The sequence below is a fragment of the Phalaenopsis equestris genome, unplaced genomic scaffold, assembly GCF_001263595.1.
Source record: "Phalaenopsis equestris unplaced genomic scaffold, ASM126359v1 Scaffold000061, whole genome shotgun sequence".
NCBI classification, from domain to species: domain Eukaryota; kingdom Viridiplantae; phylum Streptophyta; class Magnoliopsida; order Asparagales; family Orchidaceae; genus Phalaenopsis; species Phalaenopsis equestris.
In genome coordinates, this window is record NW_018164503.1 from 1636995 (window position 1) to 1661430 (window position 24436).

At 32.5% G+C, this 24436-nt stretch overlaps 1 protein-coding gene across 1 annotated transcript in view; it reads right to left on the reverse strand.

Annotated features, from left to right (window-relative positions):
* Positions 1-24436, reverse strand: part of LOC110019545 (2,3-dimethylmalate lyase-like) — a 37762-nt gene that overhangs the window by 10185 nt on the left and 3141 nt on the right. Inside the window, exons 3-4 of the mRNA XM_020717243.1 lie at positions 23655-23936; positions 12055-12177 (exon numbers count right to left, since the gene is read on the reverse strand). Coding sequence (XP_020572902.1) covers positions 12055-12177; positions 23655-23936 — 405 coding nt within the window. The remainder of the gene's footprint in view (positions 1-12054; positions 12178-23654; positions 23937-24436) is intronic.

Consider the following 24436-nt stretch of genomic DNA (forward strand, 5'->3'; position numbering starts at 1 on the left):
AAAAGATGTGAACGATTTAGATATCTCAGGCTTGTTGTTGAAAGTGATGGTGATATAGTGGGGATGTTAATAGTAGAATTCAAGTTTATTGAAGATGAGAAATGCTTCAGGTCTTTTGTGTGATAGAAAAGTTCCGCTTAGACTGAAAGGAAAATTTTTTAAGAGGGTAGTGAGACCTGCAATGCTTTATGGAGCTGAATGTTGGCCTTTAAAAGAGAAGCATAATACTAAGTTTAAGTGTTGCCGAGATGAGAATGATTAGGTGGATGAGTGGCTTTACACTTAGAGATAAAATGAGAAATGATTATATCCGTGATAGGGTTGGTGTAGCTCCGGGGACAGAAAAAATTAGAGAAAGTCGTCTTAGATGGTTTGGTCATATTAAACGTCGACCATCTGATGATCCAATTAGAAGAGCAGATGTTTTAGATTCGACTTAGGTAAAGGTAAACCGAGGAAGACTTGGGCTTATTGTATAAAAAAGGATATATTAGAACTAAATGAAAATATGACACTAAATAGGACGCAATGGAGAAAAAGGATTCATGTAGCCGACCCTATGCAGTGGGATTAAGGCTTTGTTGTTGTTGTTAATATGAATACCATGTTTATTTTAGGCATTCAATTTTATAGAGTCGAAGTTAAGACAATAATTTAATCGATATTGATGTGAGTATTTATATTCTTATACTACAGTAATATTTTGCTTCTTTTAGGCCAAATGTATTTATTGACACTATCATTAATTATATTAAGATTACTACAAACTCAGAATTTTGAACTCAGGTGAATTTTAATTGATATTGTAAGAATGATATGTGTGCATAATATTATTTAAATTATCATAAATATTAGATGATTTATAAGTATATTGACTGCTATGCAAATGAGAAATAAATATTTATTATTAGAAAATGATATTTTTATTGGATATTTGTATGTGCATGATTAATTATGGAGTCACTCATTGATGTTAATAGTGGAGGAACAGTAAGTACCCGTGCATGTATATGAAAAAAAATATTTATGATGAAATACCTTAATTGGTACAAATTTTTAGACGGTGCTTCTGTAACGATCGTACAAATATAGAACTATATTAATATAATATTGATATTGTAAAATTCATTGAATAACATATTAAATATTTATATTGATTTATTAAAAAACTTAACTAGCATATATATTAATTTTCTTTTCCCTTGTATGACTGTAGTTTACGAGTACGAATAATTAATAGTTTGTTTAGCTCATCGTTAATTTTTTTAAACCAACTTTTCTAATAAATTTAATTTACTAAAAAATGAACAATAAAAGAGAAAAAAATTGTAGAAGACTCAGACAACTAGTACGAGATAAAATTAAATATAATGTTTTAATTTATATTGATTAGTGACTCTTTCATCAATAAATTTATATATGAAAATAGAAGCTTTAATTTGTATCGTTCGACCGCCTGCTGTCGTCTTGGTCAATTCTCTTCCAGGTCGGGTCATCATAAAAGTGATACTATAGACAAGACTTATGATTAATTAATGTAATCTTAATAAAAGAGCCAATAATATAATTATAAAAAAACATTTAATATACAAATTAAAATTTTAAATTAATGCAAATTAATAACTATATCCATTCAGACATAATGATAGACCCGAAATTATAGAAAATAATTCGATAGAAAATGAAATAAAGTCTATTATAAATGTGAACACGAATGTCCTGACCTAGATGATGGTGACGATGACTCAGCTAATGTAGGAGCATATATCAAAGTCTATCAGAAGTGATATAGTCGTTGTAGATAAGTACTTGAAGATATTTCAAGATCTGTGTCCAACTTTGTTAAAAGGAACTAAAGACCGAACTGAAGTGAAGAACTGGCAAATAAAAACAGAGAAGATATTAAATAGCATGATATGTCCGGATGAAAGAGAGTATCTTTAGCTATGTTTGTACTGGATGGAGAAACATAAAGAAGGTGGTGCGGGCCGTGCCGGAACAAGCTAAGGGACAATCCCAATATAATGGACAGTTGGAAGGAATTCATGTGGCTATTTATAGAGTAGTTTGTACCCATATTCGTTCGAAGAAAGATGCAAGACAAATTCATCAAGTTAGTTCAAGAAAAGAAGTCAATAATGCAATATGAAGCTGAGTTCACTGCACTGTCAAGGATTGTTCCACAGCTGATAACTACTGCAGAAGAGAAGTGTTACAGATTCCTTTCGAATTAAAGGATTTGATCAGGCAACTGTTCATGCCTTTGAAGATCGACGACTATTCAGTATTAGTTGAGTGGGTTAAATGAATAGAGATTAATTTTCAGCTTATTCAAAAGCGTAAGGAGAAAAACAAGAGGAAGAGTATGGATGAACGAAATGTAGTACCGCAACCACTTGTGCCAAGTGTGGAAAACAACACAAGGGTAAATGTTTGACGGGCCCATATACATGTTACCGGTGTCGCTAGCATTGTCACATAGATAGATATTGCCCTCACTTAGTTAGACAATGTCAGAAGAATAAAAATCAAGTGGAACACTTTCATAGAAGTATGCAGATAGATAGAAAAAGATAAAGTCTATAGCTTCAGCTCCGAACCAAGTTCAATCAAGACAAGTTGTTCGACCTCGAGTATAATCCCTTACACATAATGAGCATGAAGAACTTACTACTGCTGATGGTGATGAAGTCCGGTGAGCTGATACCTTTTTATATGTAAGGATATTTTCCTAATATACTCTCTTGTTTCAGTATTGTTATCCGAAATATAGTTGAATCTTGTATCGACTCTTTACCTTTATAACGATTACTTTTCATATTAATGAACAACTTCTAGTTTCATGTATACCTAATGTTGACTGCTTAATGAGAAATGACTTAAAGTCTATTTATGAATTTCGAGAACAAAATTTATGTAAGTGGGGAAGATTGTAATGCCCGGTTTTAGAACGAACGAATGAGTGGATACGATGAGTTGGAAGGTGAAGAAGTGAAAGTGAGGAGAAGTGAAACCGAACAGAGTGGGAGAAGTGAGGGGAGGTTGGTAATTCAAAGAGGTGAATTTACCTGATTAAAAAATAGTTGACTTATCTACTTATCTGGAGAGTCAATCGGCGAGACTCGATCACATGCCATCGAGTCGAAGGAGAAGAGGTAGCCAAAGGATGTGGTAGCTCGTGGGTATGTCGAGTTGAGCCAATGACGCTAGCAAAAAGGAAGAGGCAGCACAATCTTGTGCGGCCGATCGAAGGATCGAAGGATGGAGGCTCGTGTGAAGGTAGAGAAGAGGTCACGTAGCCATTGCGAGCAAGGGAAGATCAAACTGAGGCATTCAACATGTGTGTTCGATCCAGATCACATACAGAGAGTGGGAAAGGAGAGCGGTGGCTCAAAGGAGGAGAGAGATCTTTAGTGCGGTTTCAAGAGGAAGGGATAAGGTTCTTTTATTAATGGCATAATAATAATAATATGTGTGTGTATGTTAGTGTGTGTGTATTATTGAATAGAAAAATAAGCATGAAATAACATAATAAATAAATTAAATTTTAATATGAATACCATGTTTAATTAAACATTTAATTTTAGAGGAGCCAATGTCAATGCAAAACAGTTTAATCGACATCGAGGTAAGTCAACATGTTCTTATACTATGATAATATTTTGCTTTTTATAGACCAAATGTATTTCCTGGTACTATCATTAGTTATATTAAAATTACAACAAATTGAGAATTTTAAATTCTAGTGAATTTTTGTTCATATTATAGGAATAATATGTGTGCAAAATATTATTTATCATAATTATTGAATGATTTATAAGTATATTGACTGCGATACACATGATAAATGAATATTTATTATTATAAAGTGATTTTTATTAAATAATTGTATGTGCATGATTGACTATGATGAAGTCACTCTTAATGGTACTAGTAGGGAACACTAAGGTTCTCGTGCATGTATATGGAAAAGAAAATTGATATTAAAGTACATTAATTGGTATAAACTTTTAGGTGGTGCTAATGTGATGATTGTATAGATATAAAATGATATAGATATGTTATTGATACAGTAAAATTCATTGAATAACTTTAAATATTTATATTGATTTATTAAAAAACTTAACTTGCATGCATATTTTTTTTTCTCCTTGCATTGTTGCAGTTTAGGAGTACTAGCATTTACTATATTAACTTTTCAGGTTAATTTAGTTAAATAAAAGATGAAAGATAAGAAAAAAAATGTTTATAGAAGATACAAACCAACAACGAAGCAAATTTAAATATAGTGCTTTAATTTAATTTGATTAGTAGATATTTTATCTGTTAATTTATTGATGAATAAAAAAAATTAATTTGAACCATTCGACCGTCTGTTCTCATTTTAGTTAATTCCAAGTCCCGGACCAGGTCGTGACAGTATAGTCCCCACCCTTTGGTGTTATAAGAATCTGATGATATTCTGAGCAACAAACTAGGAAGCAAAAGAATGAGTGTCCTACCAAATGGTCTAACATCTGGTCAAGAAAAAGAAGTAGAAAATGATCCTTCCTAGTGACTTTGTTCTAACTTCCTAAAATCAATGCAAATTCTGTAGCGCGTTACACTTCTAGTGGGTATCAGCTCATTATTTTTATTTTTCACTATTGTCACTCTCCCTTTCTTAGGGACAATGAATTGGGCTAATCAAGATAGTATCGGAGATGGGATAAGAAATACTTGCATCTAATCATTTCAAAATTTCTTTATTAACTACCTCTTTCATCATTGGGTTCAACATTCTCTGAGATTCAACATTGGATTCATGCTCTTCCTCCATCAGAATCCCATACATGCATAAAGAAGGAATTATTCCTTTGATATCAGCAATAGTACACCCAAAAAACTTTCCTAAAATTTCTTAACACCCTATCAACTTAGCCTCTTTCAGTTCACTAAACTCAGCAAAAATTATAACAGACAAAACAGATGGTTCACCAAATAAGGCATACTTGAGGTGCTTGGGAAGAATTTTCAATTTGAGCTTCTTTTATGGATGGGACTAAAAACTTAGCATTGGCAAAAGTGTTTAAGAGTTCAAATCTATCCCAAACACCTCTATAGGGTCCACTTTTAAGAATAAAGCAGATTCTTAATAGGAATTCTCACTACGATCCTCAAACTCCATAGACTAAAAAAATTAGCTAATAACTAAACCCTCCACCACATCTACCCTACGACTGATCATTGCAAGAGTTTTGGGGAAACTTCATTGATTTCAGAGCATCAAAAGTAACCTCCTAATCGTTGACTCTCATTGTAAGTTCTTCTTTCTGCGCATCAATCATTGTACTTCTAGAGGCTAAAAAGAGTCGACCAAATATGATGAGGATTTCCTTATCTTCCTCAATGTCTAAGATAACCAAATCAGTAGAAAAGATAAACTTTTCAATCTTAACAAACACATCCACTATCACCCCTAAAATAGGTAAAAAATCAGTCAGTTAATCGTAGGGTCAATGTGGTCGTTTAAACTTCTCCTAATCCCAATCTTTTAAAAATGAAAAGAGGCGTGAGGTTAATATTACCCCTAAATAACTGTCTTCCCAAAAAGTTTGTCTTCAATGACACAAGCAATGGTAAAGCTAACTGGATTCTTAAATTTCTATGGCAATTTCTTATGTAGGATAGCCTACAATTCTCAGTCAGGGAAAAAGTTAGAAAATTTCTAGTTTTCTTTTCTTTTTCTAAATACTTGACTAGGTCTTCAATTGGTTTTTTAGGCTTCGGATATAATTCTTTAGGACTACTCATCTTCCTAGCTATGTCTTCCAACTCTTTCCCACTTCTCGGTCTCATACCACTTCTCGGTCTCATAACTTGCACTTGCTCCTTCTCTTTCTTCTTAGGATTCACTTAAATGTTAGTGGGGAGTGTCCTTTGGGGTCTATAAATTAAAGAGTTAGCTAATCGCCTAAGTTAACTCTCTATGTTTCTTATGGTTGCAACTTAATTTTGTAACCAGTTCCCAATCCAGGTAGGGTTGTCACTGGATAATATTGTCTTGACTGTTCTAATTTTTCACACGATTGGATTGGGTGGTCCACACTGTTGGTTTCCTAATCGGATTGTTATTGTCCAATTAAGGTTTGTTGGTGTTAGGATAAGGATTGTTGAACATATTTCCTACGACATTCAGGGTCTCCAGAGCAACAGTGTTAGAATCTCCTAATAGTCCATAGTCTATCTCATTAGTAGGTAGGGATTTTGACATTGAATTCATCGTTATGTTGTCTAACTTCCTATAAATGATAACTTTAGAGGTTATGATAGCTAAAACATCTGTGTCCTGTAAACTAATTACTTTCCTAAAAGTGACACTATCTTAAAACCATTGAAAATTATTCATTTTCATTTCAGCTGTCAATAAGTAGGCTTAAATATTTTGTCATAATGGATCCCCCAGCTACAGTGCCTATGACAGACATTAAAGATCCCACCAGCCCATTTTAAAAAATTTGAATGATCAGCTAGTCAGATAAGGCATGGTATGGGCATTTCCTAAGTAGTTCTTTGAATCTCTTAAACTTTGCAAATGGACTCTACATCTACTGGATGAAGAAAGTGATGTCAATCATAAGTTTGACAATTTTGGATGAAGAGAAATACTTAACCGAAAATTTTTGGGCTAAGTAGTTCCAAGTAATGATCAATCTTGGTCCGAAGAAGTTCAGCCACATCTTGGTTTTATCCCTAAGTGAGAAAGATAATACCTTAGTCTAACAACATAGTTGGAGACGTTATACATGAATTTGACACAGTTCTATAAGACTAATAAAGTAAAAGTTTAGGACTTCAGTGGGTGATTCTCTAAACTAGTTGTTCTTGAACCATTTGGATAATCGTATGTTTTACTTCAAATTTATTGGCTTCTAATGCAAGGTGATTAATGTTCATGTGCATTTCTGCTAATGGAGAAAAAAGATTCATGAAGCCGACCCCACTTAGTGAGATAAATACTTGTAGTTGTTGTTGTTGATAGGTTGATACTCCTTAAGGAGTTTAAGATGGTCTTCTTAGTGGTTTACCATTTTTAATTGTTTTATGTAGATCAGAACATTTGTATTAACATTAGCAACAAGTGGTGCTTCTTCATTTTCTACCACATTCCATCTTCCGGAATCTCGAATGCATCTATTCGTCTGAATTAAAATAATTATTTAATTAGTGTTAATTTAAAGTTTCAATTTTATTGTTATTAAATTTTTTTGTAATTATTCTATTGGCTCTTTCACTAAGATTGTATTAATTCCCGGCCCGGAAGTTGTAATTAACCAAGGCGAGAACATATGGTCGGGATAGTAGAAAACAAAATTATTCTATAACTAATATTTTAATATGGGAAAGAACCATTAAAAAATGAATGAAAGCAATAAAGTTAACTTTTACCTCATTTCTGGTTGTCTGTCTTCCATAAACATATTCTCTTATGTCGCTCATCTTTTAATCAATTAATTAAACCTTCTATCGCTCATCTTTTAATCAATTTATTAAATTTGAAAAATTAATATAAAACAACAGTAAACCAAACAAAACTAGTGAATACTCGTACCACTAAACTATAGTAATTCAATGAAAAGAGAGATAATATACATGTCAATTAAAATGTATTAAAAATATAAGAGCATTTTGTATTTTACAGTTGATATTATTAATAGTAAAATTCAAGATGATTTTAAACTTTCACTATATCTTAGTATATCATTCACATTTCAATAACTTTTTAATCTGTATACATCCGCCACAGGAGCACCGTCTAGAATTAAATCATTTAAGGTATTTCAATATCAATGTCCTTTTTCATTATGTGCATGGATAAATTAACATTCATCCGCTAGTACCACAAGAAGTGGCTCTATCATAATCAAGCATGCACATACAAACAATCAAAATAGTAAATCTCATTCTTATTTTCTTTTAATATCATTCAATAACTTAAATTATGAATTTAAATAACATAAACTCAATATGATCAATTGAACTTGAAAAGCCAATAAAAGCTATCTAAGCAAGTTATAGAGCGAATCAAACTTAGAAAAAACCAAGTACAACTATAATATAAAAGTACAAATGCTCACCTGCTTAGCTTGCTTTCCACACTGATTCTCTATCTCCTAACCTTCTAGGCCAAAATGTTCTTCGGCCTAACGCTAAATATTAATATTTTTATTAAATATTAAATCTAAAATAAGTAAATTAAACTTTAATTAAAACACTTTATCTTTTAAATGATTCGATTATCTATCTTGCATCTGTATCTCACATAATTACATTCTGATTTCACATACATCGACTATTAAGCCTTAAAAAATAAATTTGAATATTCATATAGGATTCTTTAATTAAATTAGTATAACTTCAACTTACCTTCAATCACAAATTTGAATTTCACTAAACTTTCACTCTCCACTTCACGCTAGGGACTTTTCCTTTCCTCATAATGTAAGTTCGAGTCAATTTAGAACATCCAATTTGGGGCTTTATAGCTTCTAACTTTTTCAAGTAACTTTCTATCAACACAATATTTAAATAAATATATACTGACACACTCACATATTTATATGCAAAACATATATGCATATTAACTTATTTAAAACTCAATTATACATTTTTTTTTTTTGGGACGTCTGCCCTAACCTCACCTCACGCACGCGAGCTCCCCTTCCTCTCTTTGGTCTCGGCTCGAGCTTCTACAAGCCGCACGCAAGGGAAACCCCCCTCTTTCCTCTGCGAGCCGCATGACAGGTTCGAGAACCCGCCTCCTCCTTCCTCTGCGAGCCGCACGACGGGGAGAACCCATCTCGTCCTTCCTTTTGCTCGTGAGGACCGTTCAAAACTTTCAGGTACCCAATAAAGTTTCCCCTTCTTCTTCCTCCTCCTTTCCTTTGTTCCTTAAGGCACTCGACAGAGCCCGCCCGAGCCTTCTCTTCGGTTCAATCGTGAGCAGTGGAGGGAAATGACCAGGTGAGCCGCTCACCTTTTCCTCTTTCTCCTTTTGATTTTTTTTTCTTCTTCTCCCTCTACCGTTGCTTCTTCTTCTTCTTCTACCTCACTGGCTTTCTACCTCCCTGTTTTTCGTGCTTCTCGCCTCGGATTCGATTAGGTGGAAAGATCCAAAAAATACTCGTTTTAATTTTTAGCCTGGGTTGCGTCTCTTTCAAACGATGCATTTTTTTTATGTTATGTTATCTTATCAGGCATCTCCTTTTCGGTGGAGTCGTTCTGTGAGGAGAATGTCACACACAAAAAGTCCCACCTCGGCTAGGTGTAGGGCTGAAAAGTAGTATTTAAGTCCTGGGCTGCCCACCACCCGAAGGGAACTTTTGGGAGGTGACAAGTGATATCAGAACAAATTACTGCCTGTGTCAGGTGTGTGGACTCTCCATGGTTCAGTGAGACCCTCGATGAAGTCGGGTGGAGGAGAATGTTACGAACAAAAAGTCTCACATCGGCTAGTTGTAAGGCCTATCAATCAGGAATAAAAGAAAACAAACAGAATAAAGAGTTTCCTTCTTCGCAATACTGCAAAGAGGGAAATATTATATTTACATGGATTCTTTCCTTTTAGCTAATTATTTAGATTATGATTATGTATTAATTAAGTTACTTAATTTAGAATATACTGAATATTATGTACCTAAAATAAATTGTACAAACAACTATTTATTGGAATGAAAGCGAAGGAAAAGACATTCAGCCTATTTGCTCAAAATATTATTATGATATCAGAGCCTGAATCCTTGAAATTTTAGTTTTTGTTATTTTTAGCCGGCATCTTCGACTGCTTCCTCATCGTTTCCTCATCGTAGCGTCGTTCTTGTCTTTGAGTTCTGCGACGTCTTCGTCGCTTTGTTGGAGTTCTACTGCTGCCGATCGAATCCCTTCGATTCCCTTCGATTGGACCTCTGGTGCTGAGTTTTACGGCATCTTCTCTGGTGCGATATCTTCTTCGTCCGGCATCTTCGGACATCTGCTTCAAGCCGATCGGCCGCAATCTCCTTCGATTCGCCTGCCGCGATCTCCTTCGTATCTGTCATTCGCTCATGCGATCCCTTCGTAGATGTCTCAAGGCATCTTTAGACATCTGCTTCAAGCCGTCGAACTGATGCACCTGTGGCTAAGATGACAATTGTCCGACTGGTGTTATCTATTACTGCATCTAAAGGTTGGTTCTTAAAACAGATGGATGTTAAGAATGCATTCTTACATGAAGATCTCAATGAAGACGTCTATATGACTCCACCTCCAGGCTTATTTTCTACACCTTCACATAATATTTGTAAGCTCAAAAGGTCCCTATACGGTTTGAAACAGGCTCCACGGGCCTGGTTTGAAAAGTTTCGCAATACCCTTCTTAGCTTCTCTTTTATTCAAAGTCAGTATGATTCATCATTATTTCTTTGCAAGAGTGACAAGGGAATTGTTTTATTATTACTATATGTTGATGATATTGTCATCACAGGATCTGATAATCAATTAATGTCTCAGCTACAGAAACTTATTGTCATCACAGGATCTGATAATCAATTGATGTCACATCTACAGAAACTTCTTCAGAGTTCTTTTCATATGAAAGATTTAGGGTCATTAACTTATTTTTTAGGACTCAAGGTTCAATCTTCTGCAGCTGGTATTTTTTTTCATCAGCACAACTATACGAAGGGACTCATTGCTTTGGCTGGTCTTCAAGATGGCCGCTCCACTGATACCTCTTTAATAGTAAATGTCAAATATCAACAGAATGATTGTGACTTTCTATCTGAACCATCTCTATATAGACAACTGGTTGACAGTCTCAATTATCTGACTATTACGCGTCCTGATATTTCATTTGCTGTGCAACAAATTAGTCAATTTATGCAAGCACCTACACATCTTCATTTAGCTGCAGTTCGAAGTATTATTCGATATTTGAAAGGTGCTTCTCATTGTGGTTTGTTCTTTTCTGCGAAGTCTCCTATCACCTTAACAGCCTATAGTGATGCCGATTGGGCTGATTGTTCTGATACATGCCGCTCTATTACTGGATGGTGCATGTTTCTCGGCAACTCTTTAATCTCTTTGAAGAGCAAGAAACAAGATCAAGTATCTAAGTCATCTACTGAATCAGAATATCGCGCTATGTCCTCTGCTTGTTCTGAAATCATTTGGCTTCGTGGCATCTGGCTGAGCTTGGTTTTCCTCAGCTTAAGTCTACTTCTCTTCATGCAGATAATACTAGTGCTATCCAGATTGCTGCTAATCCCGTTTTTCATGAACGCACGAAACACATTGAAATGGATTGTGATTCCATTCGAGAAGTCTATGAGGAAGGTGTTATATCTCTTCCTCATATCCCTTCTGATCTTCAAACGGCTGATATATTTACTAAACATCTTTCTCGACAGCGTCATCAGTTTTTTGTCAGCAAATTGATGTTTCTTGACCAGCCAACATCAATTTGAAGGGGGATATCAATCAGGAATAAAAGAAAACAGACAGAATAAGGAGTTTCCTTCTTCGCAATACTGCAAAGAGAGAAATATTATATTTACATGGATTTTTTCTTTTTAGCTAATTATTTAGATTATAATTATGTATTAATTAAATTACTTAATTTAGAATATACTGAATATTATGTACCTAAAATAGATTGTACAAACTGCTATTTATTGGAATGAAAGCGAAGGAAAAGGCATTCAGCCTATTTGCTCAAAATATTGTCAGGGCCGAAAAACAATATTTAAGTTCTGGGTTGTCCACCACCCCTAAAAGCTCATTTGAGAGGTGACACCTAGCTCAGTAATCATAGCCACCAAAATCCTACAAGCAAAATAACATAAAATAAAGAAATCCATAACTATAAATTAACTAGAATATGTACTAGACATATATTTTTCTTTTTTATTTACATTTGAAGTTCATTAATTAAAAAGAAGAAAACTAATAGCATAGGAACAACTAAGAATTTGAATTTTAGTTTTTTTATGTCGAATCAACTTACAAAGCACATATTCTAGATGTAAAAGAACACACCTCCATGGCCCGAATTGATACCCCAAGCAATGACAGCGGATACCCCACAAGCTTATATCCTATCTCCTGAAGTTCAGATGGGCTCAATATTGGTGTTTTTCCTCCACCCTCCAGCATGTTGGCCTAAAAGGTTAAGATAAAAATAATAATAATAATAAAAAATAAAAAAGAGGATAATATTGCAACGTGAAAAAGAAAATCAAAACCAAAATGTGTATGCAGTGTTTATGCTGTAGTTAAAAAGAAACTAATTGCATGTTAATTTGCAAAATGAAAGTGATAGTGACCATGAGATGTTGATAATCATATCAAAATGATGAGAGTAATTATGATATAAAGTAAGATGACATATGATAAGAATTGGAGAGAATTTGTTGAGTGACTCATTTCATCATTTGTAATGGATTTATACAAGTCTACAGAATCTCTGGAAGAAAACATACAATAACATGAAATGTGAGGAAGGTGAAGGATCACTGGGATCAGTGGAAAATTACTGGTGCCGATGTTTCTGGCAAATTTGATAGAGAATATTTTTTTTTGACAGTTCCACTCCAATAAATGATTGGATGTTGTCCATTCGAATTTGCAACATTCCAATTTGCAAGTCAATTTTTTAAATATTGTTCCTGATAATCCTATAATGAGAATCTCTGCAAGTTGCTTGTCAGTGGGGGCATATAAAATATAATTTAGACCATTATCAAGCATCTCCTTTATAAAATGCTTATTAAACTTCAGCATATTTTGTTAGATCATGTTGCATGGTACTATATGTAATACTGATGGCTAGCTTGTTTTCACTAGGGGTGTAAAAGAGCCAAATTTGAGCGAGCTCAAGGCTTATTCGTGTTTGGCTCATTAAAATTTCCTGGCACTCGTGTTCGGCTTGTGTTCCAAATAGCTCGCCAATAACCTGTTTGTGTTTGGCTTGAATTTGTTCGAATTAAGCTTGAATTTTGCTCAAATTAAAATTTAGAACACTTAATTTTTAATTTTATAACATTTTCGAGAGACAAATTCCATCCCTACTTCACACGTGAAACCCAAATTTCACCTCCGCCTTTTGAGTTTACTACTCGACTGTTTAGCTTTTTATTTCAAACAGATGTGGGACTAAAGTTCCATCGAATTTATGAGGCTAAATGTCTGAATTTTAGGTATATTTCCATATATAACACCAAATTCTTATGTATACCTACGGCTTTCCAGCAATGTAGCAAGCGGGACCCCTGAGAGTAACTTTAGGGAAGAATCTAGGAGGTTTTTACATACATACCACACAATTCTTATTTATTTACATATCAAACATCTAAATTTTATTTTTTACATTTATATAAACCAAATATTTTATATAATATCAAAGATATTCATTATTTTAATTTTTCTATATTATTATTTAGATATTTAATTATTTTGAGTCAAAACGAGCTTTTAGAATGAACGAACAAACTTTTGTTCATTTTCGGCTCATTTATAAATCGAGCTAACAAAATTGATTGTGATCGGCTCATTTGCTTAACAAACAAATGGAATACGAGGTATTTAACAAGTCGAACATGAACTGTTCACAAACGAAGAGCTTTTTTGATAGCCCTAGTTGTCACAATAAAACCTGGTAGGACGGACCTTTAAATCTTATAGAATAATTTTAAATTAAATATTCTAAAATAATTTTTCCCAAGTGCCATAAATTTAAAGTTTTCTTTTGCATTAGATCTCTCAACTAAATCTTATTTTACTTCTTCAAATCATGAAGTTGTCACCAAAAAATAGATAATATCTTGAAGATGACTTCTTATTAACCATAGACCTTGCATAATCAATATCTATATATATATGTTTCAATTTTCAGATCCTCCCCTTTTTCAAATAAAAATTCTAGACTTGGGGTTTCTTTTAGATGATGTCAAATTACATGCACAATCTTAAGATGCGTTTCTTTAGGATTTTGTAGGAATTGGCCTACCAAAACAACAATATAGGCAAGTATGTGATAAGAAGATGAGTATTTTCATAAATCTTTGATAGAAGCTTTTTTTATATTGTTACGTCTTCTACAACATCAATAAGCTTCTAATTAAACTACATGCGACTCTCAATAGGCTTGTATCCCAACTTATATGTCACTGTAATAATTTTGTAATATATTTTTTTGTTGTAATACAAAGATCCTATATTGAGAATGCGCAACCTCAATACAATCAAACCAATCTTATCACACATTAGTTTTACCAATCTCAATTTTGGCTGGCCACATCTTATTTTGCTATTCATAGCTTTCATATTGTCCAACACTATAAAAAAAAAACCAATGAACTATAGATATTTTTTACTTTTCCTTGATTTGAAATGTGGTGAAACATTTGTTATCAGACAAGTATGTGTCGACCAAGTAGTATACAAATTATGACTATGTGTGTCGACCCTACGAGGAAAGAGTTAATTCTCAAATAGTCCATCTACTTGTTTATTAATCCTATGTTTAGTTCAAAATGTTAAATCCTTTTGAGGTTATAAAAATGTCTAAAATTTTAAATTCAAAATGAAAATCTAAGGTAAATGAGAAGAATTTTTTGATGTGAAAGTCTCCCTTAATTTGCTTCAATGAAATCTAAATTTCTCAAAGTAATTTTCCTACTAATGTTATCGATCGAGATCTATTACTTCTTATTATCTTCGGAGATATAACAATCGTTGGAAACCCATTTTATAGTTATGTTTCCTTAACCCTGGAAAAATCCCCAGACATCCATATTGCCCAAAAAATTTGCAGTAATCTACTGTCAATAATCCTATTCAACAAAACTCCTATGCTTTAACCCAATTTTGCTTCTACTATTCTTTCGAAAGTCCTACATTACAACTAGTTTCAACTATTCAAATAACTAGTGTGACAATAAATTAAGGTTAGAAGATTAAAAAAACTTTTCCATTCAAAATTTAAAAAAATCTAACATGGATATTTCTAGATTTTAAGAAATTCCAACCAAGGGAGAGAGATTTTAAGTGCTATGCATGATTTGAAATAAAAACATGACTTACATTTAATAAATCAAATCAAAATACAAGAGTTAAAAAGAATGAAGAACACAATAGAAAGCAATCCTTGTCCCCAACATTGATAGCCACAAGAAATTCTTTGATTAATTACAATCACATCCTTTCTTACTCACACATAAAGAAGTGAAAACACTCTCAATCACAATCAATCCTTACAACTCTTATACAATTCCTACACTAAGTGCTCTTTCTAGAGTTCTGTGTTCCGAGAGTGTCAGAGTCTCTCAATGTCATCAAGAAGTCCCTCTCTTGAAGGAAATTCGTTGTTTTTATCATCTCCCCTGCTTGAACCATAAGCACAACTTCTAAAACCACCCTAAGTTGGTAGGGAACACAACAGGGTTGGCTAGGTGAGACCGGGGTGCTAGCTATAGGTACGACAACGCTGGCTTGGGTGTCATATTTTGTGGCTACAAAATTTCACATTAGAGCATTGAAGAGTGGTGGCCCTAGCTAGTGTGGGCGGCGACACTAGTCTCTAGCTCCAACGTCGTGTTGTCATGCTCTCTAGATTTGTCCTCGGATATAGCTAAATTGGGTACTATAGCACTTCTCATAGGTGTTGGGGTGGTCTTATATGACTCAACCCATTTTGCTCCTAATGTTTTAATTTGTCCTGTATACTGCACATATATACCAAATATACCCACTAAAAGCATAAAAATGATACGAATAATGCAGTAAACACACTACACATTTTAAACAAATTAAATTCTCACAAACTTGAGTATTACTTACCCTCACATAATTCAATACCTAAATTTAAACTTTTTGAAGCTCATGATAGATCTTACCCTAGGATTACATTGTTCTTTAACAATAAAATAAATAGATATATCAAAGTGCACATACATCAATTTAGGATTGAATTATTATTAATACATAATATTCTAACATTACTTATATTAATACTATTTTACATAATTATCCTTAAATCACTTATGTATATTTGACAAAAATAATTTTAATTCTCAAATATATATATATTAATTATATCGATCAATCAAATAATTTTAATTCAGTTATTTTCTTTTTGAATATAATAGTCTAAATTTTAATCAAGAAGGTTTTTGATTCTTTGGCTTTTAGAAAAATAGGTTGATATCAATTTTTGATTTAAAGCTTAATGGCAAGCTTCTCCTCAATGGCTCCTAAACTTTTATCTTTCAAATCTTATGCCTTTTCTTTTTTTATTCTTTTGATTTTATTTTCTCTTTTCTTTTAATGAGGATAAATATAACTGGTTAAGCTTGTCTTTAATGATTTTAAATACCAATTTTTTTAAGTCAAATACTCAATTACTTTCTAATGTAATTTAAAATATTATTGTTTAAAAGATAGTAATTTTAATTAAATTATTTAGATTGATAGTTATTAAATTTTATATATATGATGAATTAATTTATATGTAGTCAATTAATTTAAGTGTTTAAAACAAATTATATGAAAGAATGATTAATTACAGTAAGATGCCAGTTATTAGTGAACTAAAAATTAATTTCAATTCTTAATGAATATTTGCGTCACTTTTTAATTATTTCCTTTAAATATTAAATCATAATGAATGCAATTTAAGTCGACCAATTTTATTTTAAAGACTAAAATTTAGACTATTTAATATTATTTTTAGACATGAATATTTATAACTTTCCTCCCAAACTTATTTTCTATATTACATATGAAAGTAACTACATAACATAAACAAGTGAAGGATAAAAAATAACATGTGCATGCAAGAAACAGGCAATCACATCACAGGAGAAATATTACCAAAAAAAGAGCTTACATAACACTCATAATAGTAAATATTAGCTAATGAAACTCATAACCACACTATAACTGTCACATGATTCCAACTGAAAGGAAATTAACATAAAAATAAACATAAACATAAATAAAAAATACACATCACATAGCAGTAGCAGGTAAATCAAGTGCAATGAAATAAAATAATAAAAAACAAACATCCCCAAAGCATAAAGCAAAAACAGGAAATCAGGTCACAAAAACGGCCTATCAGGCTTTCCCCTTGGCATCATCAACCTCCTCCATGGGTTCTATAGACTCCTAGTAGCATCAAAAAGATGTTGCAGTAGCGAACTGGACTGGACCTGACTCTACGTTCAATTGGAAGTGTCAAAACATATCCACTGGAGATGAGTTAAATTTTGTATGTTACTCGTACTGGTGCTGGTATTGGTCACTGTAATGGTCAAAAGCATCTGCCCATGTCTTACTGCCACCATCAAATAATGGCTAAATCATCTCTCAGAGTACCTAATCTTTCAAAAATAGAATAAATGGTGGTCGAAGGTCAGGCTCAAACACGCGAGGCTGCCAGTCTAGAAGAACTCTCACCAAGCCAAAAAAACATTTTCTAATAGGAAGCTAAGGTTTCCTTAGTCATGGCTCGACTAGGGTTGAGTTGTTCCTCCCAACTCTCACTCTTAGCCCTTGCCTTAACACATAAAGCACAGATCACCGACGGAGGCCAAGAACGATAATTATCCTTTTGATAAAATAATTCAAAACTAGCCTATCTCTTCACCTTATAGATGTTAGTCGAAAGCAAAAGTTTTGTAGAGATAAAATAGTGTCAAACCTTTGACTTCATATTTAAAGTTGCGGTAGGGAAATTCACAATTTTCTTGTCTCTAACTCGCCACTTGGAATGAGAATCAATCAAAAAGCTTCCGTACATGTTTTAGCACGAAATCCATGATAAGGAAGTGAGTTTTGAGATGTTAGGAAGAGTCGGGGAGAAAATAGATGTTTTCAAAGGGGCTAGTTATACCGAGAAGTCCGTTTGAGGTATGTTTTGGCAAATAAGGAATGTTTTGGGGTAAATTATGAAATGAGCCAAGTTTCAGGACTTCCTACGATACTTATGAATTCCCAGGTTTTCTATGAGACACGACAAGCTCGAGACGAGCGCGTGTGAAAACGTCATAGGGCTGCTCTGTCAAGTCAAGTAAAATAATCTTGTGTGAATTTTAAAAAAAATAATCTTCTATAGATTTTCATGTGATTCCACATTTGATACTAATGCATTTATAAATTCCTGTCAAGTCAAGTAAAATAATCTTGTGTGAATTTTTAAAAAAATAATCTTCTATAGATTTTCATTTGATTCCACATTTGATACTAATGCATTTATAAATTTTTTCATAATGTGGATGAATACCTGCAAGCTAATGTATGAATGCACGTTGACTTCTTTTAGGACACATGATGTTATGTTATGCTATGATATATTGCATGTAGTCATTTATAATTCATACATGTATATGAAATATCTATGAATGCATGCTATATGTATTATGTTTTAAGAAAGGTCACAAAGAATGTTATGGGTAGACTATTACATAAGTGTTTGCAAGTATACTATGCAGGGATGTAATATCTCCGACTTATGATGAGGACGAATCTCTAGGAACCGTTGGAATTTGGCAATGACAGAACGTTAGGAAATCGTTAATATCAGAAAGCTATTGATAACTGCTACGTTAGGTGAAAGACAACTTTTATGAATAGTTCATATGACATTTCAAGCAGGGTGACGACTCATAATGACAGGATATGAAATAGCTTATGTTTTTATATTTACAAGTGACATTATTATAAAATAATACATATAAATTGAAATTGATATGATTACATATGATAAAAAACTAATGACCATACCTGTGAACATAATTTTGATTATACTTATGATTTCATATTTATGACATACATGTTTATACAACAGTCTTGATTTCTATATTACATGTTTTTCTTTTTATGTTCTTGATTCAAACATATTGTGATTTATATGTAAATATGTACAGTGACATATGAGCATGCATGTTATTTATTTTTCATATATAAAATCTTATTTTAGCCTTGATTATTTCTTTAAGCTGGTTGTTGCTCACTCTACGTTACTTGTTGCCTTTCAGGTAAGGGTAACAAACACCGGAGCTAGTAGTCATGTGTGATTTGTTCAATAGTTATTTCAGTCAAACATAATTTTTTTGTTTTAAATTGATTATTATAAGTGAATCCTAGTGGATAAGTCAGTCTCGAGCTGAGATTATGTTCATGGTTAGTTCAATTGCCTATGAAATTTTATTGGTCACTGCCTACGATTGATTTTCTATATTTTAGTTATTATTATTCTAATTAAATTTGGGTGATTCATTTAACCATGATTGTAGGTGTTTAAATAAAGATTATTAGGTCTATTATTTATAACATTCAATGATTCTAACATTAGCATCAATTAACTATCCCTAATTATTCTGCTCATTTACTAGTTCTCTCGGTGCAACGTTCAAGCTTAATTTATCTATTTTCTTAGACATTGCTGCTACCTTTGAAGTTATAATAGATATGACATCATGCTCATGAATACTGACTATTCTTATAAATTTGACTCCCAGTAAACTATTAAAAATTATTAGCAGTCATATCCTCAATAAGTGCAAATACGTCCTTGAATGACTTAAAACATTAAAGACCCCCGTTGCAACATCTATTATAGACCTCAACAATCTCACCAATCCATTATAAAAAAAATTTGTAATCAATTAATCAATCAGGTAAAGCATGGTGTGGACATTTCCTAAGAAGCTCCATAAATCTCACTTAGGCTTCATAGACCCATTATTCATCCGAGCAAAAGAAATAATATCATTCCTAAGCTTGACAGTTTTAAGGGATTGGAAATATTTAACTAGAAATTTTTATGTTAAGTCATTCAAGTAGTAACAGACCAAAGAGTTAAGCCACATCTTGGCCTTATCTCTAAGGAAAAATGAGAATAACCCAAGTCTAACAATATAGTTTAGGACATTATTATACCTAATAGTCATACATAATTCTAAGAAACTGACTAAATATAAGTTTGGATCTTCTAATGATTGACTTCCAAAGTGATTATTTTGGATCAGCTGAATAATTGTATGTTTAAGTTCAAAGATGTTTGCTCCAACGATAGAGTTATTAATTCTCTAATGAATTTCATCTACTGAAGAATTAACAAAATACCTAAATAATTTAAGTTGGATGTATTCTTCCAGATGGTTAGTCATTGCTCCTAAAATAAGTTTTGTAATTTTTCTAAGTTCTTAGCGAATTTTTCTATTACAAAGTGAAACAACACTAGTTCAGTAGATTCAATCCTACACAAATAACATAAAACTAGTGACCGTAAACTAGTAAGTCAAAACAATTCGTCAACCACTAATAACAACAAACATAATAAAGCAAATAAAGTGTGAAAATAACTAAAAACCAAATCAAAATATTCATTTTATTTTTTATAACTTCAAATATAGCACAAAAAAATATAAACACAATACAAAATTCACAATAAGCGTAACATTACAGTTTTCAAATAAAAACTGTGAATTTGCAACTAATATTCTCATATTTTGAAAAATTAACACAGTGTCCCTGATAATGACACCAAAAACTTAATCCAGAATATAGTGAAACGCTTGTTATTATGCAAATATATATGTTGATCAAGTAGTATACGGATTATAAGTCTGTGTATTGATCATATGATAGATAAGTTAATTCTCAAACAGTATAATTACTAATTTAATAATCTTATTTAGTTCAAAATATTAAATGTTTTTGAGATTGTAAAAGTGTCTAAATTCCTAAATTTAAAGTGAAAATCTAATGTAAATGAGAAGAGTTTACTAGATGATATGAAAATCTCCCTTGAATTAGTTCATTGAAATCTAAATTCCTCCACGTGATTTTCCTACAAAAGTTGTCAATCAAGCCTATTACTACTTACTATGTTCAGAGATATAAGAAGCATTGGAATCCCATATTATAGTTAAGTTTTTCAACTCTACAAGAATTCTCAGGCTTCTATATTTCCTGAAAATATTGCAAAAATCTACTGACAATATTCCTGTTCTATAATCCTATGTTTTAAAACTTTTTTCAGATGATCTTATATTTGACTAGTTTTAATCATTCAAATGATTCGTTTGAATGTAAACTAAGATTGGAATGTTAAAACAACTTCTATATTCTAAAATTAAAAAAAATCTAGCATAGATCTTTCTAGATTTTAAAGAATTTCAATTCAAGGGAGAGAGATTTTAAGTGCTATGCATGATTTTAAATAAAAACATGACTTGCATTTAATAAATTAAAACAGGATATAAGAGTTAAAAGAATGAAAAACCTAATAGAAAGCAATCTTTGTTCCCAAGTCTTGATCGCCACTAGAAATTCCTTCCTTTCTTCCTTGATTAGAATTACACCCTTTCATAGTCACACACAAAGAAGTAAAAACACTCTCAATCACAATCACCCCTTACCACTCTAACACAATTCCTACACTAAATGCTCCTTCTAGAGTTCTTCACCTGTGTTCTAAGAGTGTCTGAGTCTCTCAATGCCATCAATAAGTCCATCTCATGAAGGAGATTCACTATTTTTATCATCTCTCATCCATGAAAGGTCAGCAAAACTTCCAAAACCACCCTAAGTCAATGGGAAGCACAATGACGCTTGCTAGGTGGCGTCGGGGCACTAGTTATAGGAGTCGTAGTGCTGGTTTGGGAGTCGCATTACGTGACTATGGATTATTAAAGTGGGTTATTGAAGCGTGGTTGCGCTAGTCTCTGGCGTGGGGGTGCTTGTTTTTAACGTCGTGGTGTCGTGCTCTCTGGATTTGTCGTTGGATGTGGCTGAATTTGATGTTGGAGTGCTTCTCACGGGTGTTGTGGTGCTTTTATATGGCTTAGTCCATTTTGTTCCAAATGCTGCAATTTTCCTATATACTTCACATACATATCAAATATACCCACCGAAAGTATAAAAATGATACAAATAATGCAGTAAACACATTACACATCACAGCATATTTTAAACACATCAATCCTCTCCACAAAGCACAAGCCTTTCTCATAAAAATCATCATGAAAAAAATGACACGACTTCAATATGACAACATGAAAATAATATGCTATCGACAGAAAGAATGAAAATGATGTGATCATGATCTGCTAGTTATAGTTAAACTGGATTGACCTAACACAAACTCTTTCACCCATGTCTCCAAATGTAAAGCATGATAGTAAATAATAATGTATGTTATCTAAATTTTAGGCCCCTGGGGCCCTATCCAAGCCTAGCCAAAAGAGAGCTCAACCCAAAAACTGTCCGCTGCAACAATAAAAGTTAACTTCTGTATCACTTACTGTTTTAAAAATCACTAATAATGCAGGTTTTTATGTCAATCCAACCTCCACTCCCATTGGACAATTCTCTTCCAACTGTTGCATTCTCATTCGCTGTTCTACATGCTTGTAGCGACATACCAATCTAAGCTTTTATTCATTGGTTGAGACAAAATAGAACTCCCACTTTTGGCTGTGAGAGGAAGAGAATTATTTCATGCAGAGTTTTTGGTTATCTATCAATGAATGGTTGAATAAGTACTGAAAATTTTATGATAACATTTATGTAGGTACCCTCCTGAATTAACTCTAGACTTACAAGTTTGGATGCTCAATAATAAATAGCAAATTATATAATACAAAAATATCATTATTATCATTTGGCCTAATCCCAACAATTTCAGGGTAAACCTTATGAATGCTTCTTCCCATTAATTCTATAATCTATAAATCAAAAAAGCATCATATAAGAATACAATAAAAATTTAATTATATGTATACAACATTCTGTTGAAAAAAAAAAAAATTATTATAATGCATATTAGAAACCTTTATTATCAATGTTTATAGATATCTTAATGGTCATTGTTCCACCACCAAATCTTATTAATCCACACATTTTACCTTAAGGTTCCTAAATGATCATCTCTGAAAACTTCCTTGTACAAATAGCCATTCCACACACATCGACTTTTATTTTGACTAAAGATTTATTGTTTCTTTGACAGCTTAGCTTAGCTTTTCTCAATTAAATTGCACATATTACCTTTCCAGAACCTTCATTTTATCTATTTTACAAATCAGAGTGCTATGTCCAAATTAGGTCGTAAGGTCCACTCATTCCCCTAGAATTACCTGAAAACCCTTTAAAGTTGGTTTTCTCCTTCTGCCACAACAGCAGCAGCAACAAAAAGTAATAAAAAAAGATACGCTGTAACTTGTTTTCAACTACTCAAGTACACTTTTCTTATTTTAAGCGTCTATAATTACTAAATCATTGGTTACTACGACATTATGTTTTTATATAAAAGTTGCTAGAACAATTAATATGCTAACACCTTGCATGCTAAAAACAAACAATTATCCAAGAAAATTCTAGGATTTTCCCTTCTAATTACCGCTATTTGCTTCAATAGGCCTAGTTCCAATAACCTAGGCAGATTCTTCATAAAACTTCCTTAAACTATTAATTTATTATGCCTAATGAAGAACGTGAATGCTTTAGCAGTATCATATATATGCATACACATTAACTATTGTATGTTAGTTATATATGAAATTGTTAATACCGTCAATTTAACTCTCATTGGACACAAAACTAAGCCAGATAAGGAGAGATCAACATACCAATTTTGGAATCGAAGGTGATATTTGGCAGAAAGCCTTCATCTCTTCAATAGAAGCAAGTGCATCAACGAAAAGAACATCTGCTCCAGCTTCACCAAAAGCTCTCGTCCTCCACAATGCTTCCTCTAAGGATACAGCTTGGCGAGAATCAGAACGTGCAATTATGACAAAATCAGATCCACTTTCATCCCGAGCATCAATTGCAGCTCTTATTCTCATGACCGCCTCTTCCCTTGAAGCCACTTTCCGTCCACGTGTATGTCCACAAGCTTTTGGCGACAACTTTAAAACAAGAAAATTATCACTATCTAAGATATGATTTGCATTACTCATGGCTTGTTTAGCATCAAATATCTTTCCCTTGAAATAAATGCTTGGTTGAAATTCATACTTTCAATAAAAATGATTTGCAGAAGAAATTTTCAAAACATCTTCAGATGTTTTCATGAATCTCAACACTTAAAGAGGTCATTTTCGGATAATTTTATATTTTGCTTTGAAATAAAATATGTTTGACATGTTTGATTAAGATATGATTATTTTTTAGACACTTGAAATGCCTAAAAGTTGTTTTGAGTGTTTCAAAAACATGTTAATTTGCTTTTAGAAACAAAAAATTAAAACATGCACAAAAGAACTAAACAAACTTTTTTTTTTACAAACATAAGAAAAAATGAAAAATAAAAATAAAATAAAATAAAATTGATCCCAAAAAAGCCCTTTAGCAATTCATGATAAAATAAAATAAAATTGATCCCAAACAAGCCCTTTAGCAATTCATC